General features: G+C 62.7%; 1 protein-coding gene across 1 annotated transcript; it reads left to right on the top strand.

Annotated features, from left to right (window-relative positions):
• Nucleotides 1-2,391: 2,391 nt before the first annotated feature.
• Nucleotides 2,392-6,567, top strand: LOC109179812 (octapeptide-repeat protein T2-like; the record flags this gene model as incomplete). Its single annotated transcript, XM_019329294.1, has 2 exons — nt 2,392-2,515; nt 5,666-6,567. Coding segments are annotated over exons 1-2 (1,026 nt in total), but the record flags the coding sequence as incomplete, so codon positions are not given.
• Between the last annotated feature and the right edge of the window lie 2,012 nt (nt 6,568-8,579).

The following is an 8,579-nucleotide window of genomic DNA, read 5'->3' as shown; positions in this document are numbered from 1 at the left end:
TGATGTATAAAGCAGAACGTGCCGGGTGACGTGAATAAGAGTATAAAAGGAAAAATATGAATTATTTAGTACAAATTGAGTTTCTATGAGTTATTGCTCAAACTCATCTACTGAGTATTCATCCACTAGTGGGAGATGTGTTCAATGGGAAACCGGTTTGGTACTGTTGTCCGAGCTGGTTTGGCTGTAACTGCGATGTTCAACTTCCAAGTTTTGTCTTGATTCTGGCTTTCTTGTGCTTGAATCGCCTTGATGTGTAGATCGCCAAATACGTTGACAGTATCTCACACTTCTAGGTTTCGCTGTATATACTTAGGTTCATTGCAGTTTCATCTTCATGTGTCCTGTCTCTCACTTAATTTTGATGTGTGTAAACATTTCTTATTGAATGACATATCAAGTAAGCCTTTCGTCACTTCTCCTTGTCAAGATCTCTTGTCTGATGTTTCAATCTGAGTCTTCAAAGAATTTTGATTGCTCCAGTAATGTTGCAGAGTTAGAGAGAATAAAATCAGTTGAGAACAAGATGTCGGATAGCATGAGTCGGGAGGGTGAGCGGACGAGAATAGGAGAGGGCAGAGAGAGAGGACAGAATCAACGGGGCTGCGCCAATGACAGACAACAGCACGGCGAGTGCTGGCAACCGGGGCCAAAGAAGGATGAAAAGAGGCCAGGCTGCTGCTGCAGGCCAGCTGCACAAGGTGGGAGGGGAAGTCCCGAATTGACTGGCGAGGCGGAAGTATCGTGGGCTGAGAGAATAAGTGTCGGGCAAGGAGGTGCCCAGCCGTCTGTCGGCAGGGGCCAGGCGGCGTCGGATGTTGAGATCACCAATGGCGGGGCGAAGACCGCGGGGTCTCGGGAGGGGCGGCAAAGAGAGCCTCAGAGGGCGATGAGGAGACAGGGGGCCAGGTTGTTGGGGCAATGGGTAGACAGCGGGAGGGGCACGTGGCAAGACACGAGAGAAGGCCGCCCTGGGTCGCAAGGAGCCAAGCGTCCAACGGCAACTCGCCACGTGGCTAGTATGTGCGTGTCGGCGGTAAAGGGCGGACACGGTCTCCGCTGGAGGGGCGGGGAAAACCCGGAAAATGTACGTTCGGGAAGTTCAGGGTGCCAAGGTGTGGTGGGGTGGGGGAAGGCGGAAATGAAAAAAGGCAAAGGAAAAAGGACGTTGTCGAGTGCACACTGGGAAAAGAAGGGCGGAAAGCAGGAAAAGTGACGGCCCCTTGGGTGGTGTGGCTGAAGGTCAGTGGGCCAGCGGTGGCAAGTCAACATCCGAAGACTACGCGGTCGTGCGCCCTGTCACGGGGGCGGTCCCTTGCACCGCCTGTTCGTCAACTAGCAACAAAGACCGACCAGCGCAGCGCCTGTCCAACAAGCCACATATAAGCCGTGCACCAAACACGATGAAAAGTGACAAGGGAGGGGGGGCGGCGGGCGCGGACGGAAGGGGGGAATCAACACAAACATGGGAGTGGGCGGCGGCACGGGGAGGGCGCCGGATGGGAGGTCGTAGTTTTTTGTTTTGACGGGTGTGTTGTTATATGTGTGTATGTTGTGTATCAGGCTAGTCGCGAGGCGTGAATGGAGGCACGCACACGGCCAAAGTAAATGGGAAAATGCCAGAAGGGAGAAAATGTAAAAGTAGAGAAGCAAAGGTGTGTTACATTGGGGTGGCGCGGTGTAGGGCAGTGAAGTAAGCAAAGTAGGGAAACGTGGGAGCGGAAAGAGGATCGGGGTGTAGGCGGGAGAGTGCAGAGGGAAGGGAAGACGGACGCCAGACCGGGGGGAGATACCATGGGAAATGAGGTGAGGGCGGCAGCGTCCCGAGAAGAAGATAAGAAACGGGGCAAGCGGCGGCATGCGCGCGGACGGTACATCGTAGGGAGAGACAGGGGTGTGGGGAAGGGGGAAGAAACGCGGGCCGTGGGGGAAGAGGCGGCAACCGGTGGGGGAGTGACCAGACACAAATGAGAGAGGGATTGAAGCGTGGTGGAGAAGGCCATAACCTATTAGGGAGGGCTGGTGAGGCCGAGGAGGGGGAAGCAAACAACAGGTGGAGGGTGGAGGACGAGAACGGGGTACCCGGAACGCAGTGACCCCACAACAGAAGAAAGACAAGAAGCGAGCGCCCAATGGTGTAAGACAAAAAGGGAGGAGATGGGCAGAAACAACGAGGAGGGAAGGACTTGGAGGTAGTAGGAAGTGTAGTGGTCTGATGTCGGCTGATGGGGATGGAGGTGAGGAGGCTGGGGGATAGAAGATGTATGAGGGGGTGAACATGGCGGAGGGGCTGGCGACTTGAGGAGACTGGGAGGGGAGATGATGGAGGTGGGACGGGAGGAGGCGGGTCGGGGAGTGGGAACAGGGGTGGGGTAGTGTTGGGATGGGAGGATGGAGCAACAGGAAGAAGGGCAAAGGGAAGGCCAACGGTCGAAACAAGGGCGGGGGACAAAAGCCAAGGGAGTTTTGGTCGGAGGTGGGAAAAAGAGGAGACACTGGAAGAGGCGAGGAAGCCGTAAGTAATGCCAACGAAGAGTGGGAAAGCCCGCGTCAGTGCATAGCAGGGGTGGCAACGACCAGAGACGACAAGGGAAGGGCAGAACCACAAACAGTGGGAGAAAGCCACCGGGAACAACAGGGAAGAAACACGTGAGAGGAGGAGGTCGGAAGGGAAAGAACAGAGGGGGCGGGCGAGGGAGGGACAACGGAAAAGTGGGCACATGGGATGGAAGCCCCGGAGTAGGGAGGGTAGCAACGGGAAGATGGGATGGAAGCACGAAGGGCGAGTGCGAGAAAGAAGAGGGGTTGTAATGTAGAAAAGAAGCGCAGGTGGGGGTGTGCAGAGGCAACGCCCCAAGGAGGAAAACAGGGGGGCATACTCTATAGGAAGAAGGAGGGCGAGGAGGAGATGCGCCCAGTGGTGGCGGGCCGCTAGAGAGGGCGGCCGGGAGGACGGGTGTGCCCACAGGCGGGGCAAAGTGGGGAAGTATGTAGAGGGGCCGCGTGAGGAGAGTATGGGCCGGGAGAACAGTATTGTGAGGAAACCCGGCCGGAGAACAGGGAGGCGAAGAAAGTGAGGAAGGTGAAAAACAGGCAAGCGAACTGGCGTCGGCCGCAAAGAGCCGGGGCGGTAAGCGAAAGACACGGTGACGGGAAGGGGGAGGACAAGTGCGGAACAGCGCGGGAGTGCATGGCCACGGCAAGTGAAAGCGGAAGACCGGGGATGGAGGAAAAGTCTAGGTGGGGCGGAGGGTAGGGGCAGAGGGGATGGGGGGCATTGTGAGAGACCGAGGGTAAGGTATGGGGACGACCTCGGAGTGACAAAGGAAGCGGGTCAGGCGCGAATGTTGCCCAATGCGAGAAGGAAGGTGGTGAAAGAGAAAAGGGAGGGCAGAAAGGTAAGTGGCTGGTACGGAGGAAAGGAGATAGGGCGGGGTGGCGAGTCGGCAGTACGTGGTGAGAGTGGGAGCCGCCGAACTACGTGTGGGGGAGGGAAGGGGCAAACACGTGAGACGGAGTGCCGGGGAGGAGTGGTCGAATCAAAGGGGAGCGCAAAGGGGCAGAAGCCGGGGATCAAGAGGGGAGGACGACCAAAGAGAGAGATGTGTAGACAGGAGAAGGAAAGACTAAGCAAAAGGTGGAGGGGCAGATAAGGTGGAAGACAAAAGTGCTGGAGCAGGCAGAACCCAACCACACAAAAAGAAAACAAGTAGAGGAGGGGGTACGGAGAAGAGGAAAAGGAGGAAGAAAAATAAGGGGTGGGGGCAGTCGCGGGCAGTGCGCGGGCAAAAGGAACCAAACACCAAAGACAGGGGTCCCAGATGGGCGGGAACCAGGAACCAAACACCAAAAGGACAGTGTGGGCCAGGGGGCAGCCAAACAAAACATGAAAGGAAAAGGACTGGTCGGCGAAAAGGACGCAGGTTGCCAGAAGGCAGGGGCCGGCGGGCCAAACAGACCCGGAATGCGTGCGGCGGCGGGGATCCCGGGGGAGCCAGAAGAGAGAGAGATATGAGAAGTAGATATGAGAGAGAGAGAGAGAGAGAGGAGAGAGATGAGAGAGAGAGTGATGAGAGAGTAGAGAGAGAGAGATGAGAGAAGGAGAGAGAGAGAGATATGAGAGTGGGGAATGTTCGGACAGGCAGCTGGCCCCCCCCACCCCCGGTGGGGGGGCGGAGCAGTAGAGGAGGGGGGAGCGGGCGCGTAGGAAACGGGGGAGCGGACGAGGACCGGAGGAAGGGGGCAGGGGGGAGGAGGCATGGAGTAGAAGCGACAAAGAGAATGAACCGGAGGAGCAAAAACAGCCAGGAAAAGGTGGAGGGAGTGCGCCGTCGTGAGGAGCAAGGGAGAGAAGAGAGAGAGGAGACCGGGAACAGAACACGGCGGTGAGGAGGCAGACGAAACCAGGCGCAGTGCCAGCAGGGGAGGCGATACCCCCCGAGGGGGAAGCGACAGAGCCGGCGTCCAGAGGCAGCACGGGACGCACGGGGCCTGGCGCGAACAGCGACCCGGGAGAACGTGAAGAGGAGTGAGGGGGGAGGTGAAAAAACCTAGTGAAGGCCGACGAGAGAGACGGCAGGAACGGGGAGCGGAGGGGCCAGCGGCCGGAGGAGGACAGGGAGGAGCAGGGATGGCTACCGGGGCCAGAGGGGCAATGAACGGGCAGAGGGGGGCGGAAACGGTCGGGAGAGGCGCGGGGGAGGAGGAGTGGAGAAGCACAGCAAAACCGCAAAGCATGGAGGAGGGGGGGAGAACCGGGGCCAAAAGGCAGGGGTAAAGAGGGAGAGAGCGGAAGGGCCGCAGAGGCAAAGCGCTAGCAGACATTAGAGGGGGAACAACGGGGGAGAAGGGTCAGGAAGGAGGCGCAGACCGGCCATGCTGGTCGGGGGCGGCACATACGGGGCGGAGCACCAGCGGCAGAAGTGAAAGCCAGGGCACGCCGAGGTGAGGCGGAAAACGGCGAAGGGGGGCGACGCCGGGGCGGGCGCCGTGGGCGGCAAGAGAAAGGAAAACCAGAGGGGTGGGCGTCCGGGCCGGGGAGGTCCGGCTGGGCGGGGGCCCGGCGGGGTGAGTGGGAGAAACTGCGGCCCAAGGCGCGGACGGGGCGGCCGTGAGCTCGGGGGCCGGAGACGCGCGGGACACCTAGCGGGCACGGCCCAGAGGGAAAAGTCCAAACAACAAAAGTCGGCCATCAAACAGGAGGTCGCGGCGGGGCGCCCAAGAAAGAGAGGCGGCAGGAGACGGGAAGCGGGGCAGGCCGGAGGGAGAGGGAGGCGGCGGGCCGGGCGGGGAGAGGTACGGGAGGGCAGGGAGAGCTGCAAGGCGTTCGTCAGGGGCGAGAGGCGCGGGCGCAGGAGAAGAGAGGGAGGGCACACGGGGTGAAGAGGGAGAGTGGGAGGGAGGGGGGGAAGGCGCGGGGGAGACGAGGGAGAGGAGGAAGCGGGGAGGAGAAGGTTGAGGGGGGGGCCAAGGGGAGAGACGAGAGAAGAGAAGGGGGGAAATGAGGGGAGCGAGGAGAGGAGGATGGGGAGGGGGGGGGGAGGGGGAGAAAGGGAGGAGGGGAGGGGGGGGAGGGGGGAGACCCAAGGAAACGCGGAGGGCCGCCGGGAGCGCCGGAGGGCCGGCGCAAAAGCGGGGACCACAGAGAAGAAGCACACGCAAACAGCGCGGGAGGAGCAAAAAGGACGCCACAAAGAAGAAGCACACAGACCAAAGAGAGGAAACACAGACACGGCAAGGCCAAGCAAAACAAACAAGGGGGAAAGAACAAAGGAACACACAGAGGCCAAAGGAGAAGGAGAAACAGCGGAGAGAAAGGACAGCAAAGCAGAGGCCGAAAAGAGGGAGAAACGAACAAAAAGAGGAACGGACGCAGAGGCGAAAACAGAGGCAGAGAACAAAGAGAGAAAACACAGAAAAACACAGAGAAAGCACAGGAGCACAGAGAGAAGAGCAAGAAACACGGGAAAGCAGGGGAGAGCAAAGGGGGCAGGCAAACAAAGGAGGGAAGGACAGAAACAGGAACACAGACGGCAGAAACGAGGAACACAGGAAAACAGGCAAGGGAAACAAAGGAGCAAAGAAAGCACGAAGGCACAGGGAGCAAAGGAAGGGGCAGGGCAGAGGAGCGCACGGGAAAGAACACAGGCAAAGACACAAAGAAAGGCCGAACACAGAGGGCAAGGGGAGCACAGAAAAAGGGCGAAGAAACAGAGGCAGAGAAACACAGAAAACAAGGGAGGCACGGAAAACAAGGGAGGGGAGCACAAGGAGCAAGGGAAAGAGAGAGAGGAAGGCCAGGGAGACGGAGCGCAGGGCGAGCAGGCCCAACGCGGGCCGGAAGGGAGAAAAGCGCGGGGCGCAGAAAGGCGGCGGGAGAAGAGCAGCAACGGGGGGCCGGAGGGAGAGAGGCGAGCGGCAGAGGGGCGGGGCAACGGGAGCCCGGAGGAAAGGAGGGCGAAGGGCGAGAGGGGGGGCGGGAGGGAAGCACCGGAGGGGGAGGGAGAGCGAGGGCACGAGGAGGAGCACAAGAAAGACGAACGGCAGCACAAGGAACGCCGGAAGCCGGCAAGGGGGCGGCAGCCACAAAAGGGGCGCACAACAACGGCCGGCAGCAAGAGAGGCGGCCGCGGCGGGACGAGGGGCGAGGGAAGGGGGCGGGGGCGGAACCAAGAAACAAGCCGGCCCCCAAGAACGGGCAGGGCCCGGAAGGGCGGGGCGGGCGAGGGGCAACCGGCAAAAGCCGCAGCGGAAAAACCCGGGAGAGGAAAAGCGGGACCGGGGGGAGACCACAAGCCAACAGGGAGGGGGCCGGGCAGAGAGCGGAGGAGCGGCGGGGGGCGGGGAGGGGGCGGGCGGAGGAGGGGCGGGGAAGCGGCACACACGCCCACAGCAGAAGAAAGGGCCGGCCGGCGGGCAGGAAGAGAGAGAAGAGAACCAAGCAGGCCGCGAGAGGGGGGGGAGCGACAGCCGGGCCAGCGGCAGCGGGGGCGAGCCGGAGGGAGGGGCGCAGGGGAAGGGGAGCGAGGAGGGGCCAGCAAGGCCAAACGGCGGGAGCAAGGCGCGGGGGACGGGGCGGGAGGGAGGAAGACGCCGGCGGGCAGGGGGGGACGGGGAAGCCCAAGAAGGAAGGCAAGGCACCCAGCAGGCGCAGGGCGAAGGGAGGCGGCAGAAGCGGCGAAAAGGGCGCACACAAAGAAGGGGGAGGGCGGCCAAAAAGAAGAGCAGCAACAGAGAGGGGCACGAAGAAAAGAGGAGCACCAGCGGGAAGGCGAAAGAGAGGGGGGCAACAAGGCCGGGGGGGAAGCCACAGCGGAGCAAGAACAGGGACAAAGGAGCAGACCAAGCGCGAGGGGCGGGGGCAACCCAGACAAGGCCGGGGAAGGGGGAGACGGGAGCACCGGCGCCGGGGACCGCAAAACCGGGGGGGGGGCGACAGAAACGGCGGCGGCGAGGAGACCAGGCAAGAAGGCGCGGGCACGGCCAGGGGAGAAACAGGGAAAGCGGGGGGGGCGGCGGAGGCGAGGAAAAGGCGGAGGGCGGCAAGGCGGGCACCGGGGCAAAGGGGCAGCAAAAGCGAGGCCGGCGGCGGGAGAGGAGCCGGGGGCAACGAGCCGGGCGGGAGGCCGAACAAGCACGCCGGCGGCGGGGGCGGGGGGCCGGAAGACCCAGGGGGGGCCGACAACAGGGGGGGGCGCCGGGCGGGGAACAAGGGCCCAAACAGCAGGGCGGGGAAGGGAGCGAGCGCGGCGGGCAGAGCAGGGAGCCAAGCCGGAGCAGGAGAGCGGCGGCCACGGCGGGGGGGCAAGCGGAGAGAGAGAACACGGGAACAAGGCGGCCAGGGGAGAGGAGCGGGGGGCACGCCGGCAGGAAGAGGCCCAAGAAGGAAGGCGGGAGGGGGAGGGGGAGCCAGCGGAAAGCGGGGGCAAAGGGGGGCAGGGGACGGGGGGGAGCCAGGGGGGGGAACGGGCAGGGGGGGGCGAAGGGCCAGCAAGGAAGGCGGCGGGAAAGGGAGGACCAACGGCACCAGGCAACGGGAGCACGAAGGGGAGCACCAACGCGGACGGCAGCCGCAGGCCCACGGGAGGCAGCACCGCCCAAAAGGAGGAGGGAAAAGAAGGGCCAACGGCGGCGGGAGGAGGGAGGGGAGGGGCGAGAGAAGGAAGGGCCAACGCAGCCAGGCCCGGCAAAACAGCAGCGGCACACGGAGCAGGAGGAGCACAAAAAGCAAGAGGACACGGGGGACCAGGGGGGCGAAGGGCGGCGGCCAGGGCAGCAGGGGGAGCGGGGAGGGGCAGCAAAGACCACGGGGAGGGAGGCGGCAACCACCAGGGAGCGGGGAGGCAAAACGCGGAACGCCGGGCGGGGAGCGGAAGAGCCGAGAAAAAGGCCGGCAGCGGCACGCGCAGCAAAAGCGGGGAGAGGCAAGGGAGCAGGAAGAGGAAGAAAACAGGGGCAGCCAAAAAGAGGAAAAGAACCAAGAGGGGGGGGCGCCCGGGAGAGAGCGCAGAGGGCGGCGGCGGGGACGGCGGAGGGAGCAGGCGGCGAGGGGGCGGGAGCAAGCAGGGGGGAGAGCGGCC

This window comes from Ipomoea nil, unplaced genomic scaffold (genome assembly GCF_001879475.1).
Source record: "Ipomoea nil cultivar Tokyo-kokei standard unplaced genomic scaffold, Asagao_1.1 scaffold0184, whole genome shotgun sequence".
Taxonomy (NCBI): domain Eukaryota; kingdom Viridiplantae; phylum Streptophyta; class Magnoliopsida; order Solanales; family Convolvulaceae; genus Ipomoea; species Ipomoea nil.
The sequence above is the reverse complement of the archived record's forward strand: the minus strand, read 5'-3'. Positions and strand labels throughout refer to the sequence as shown.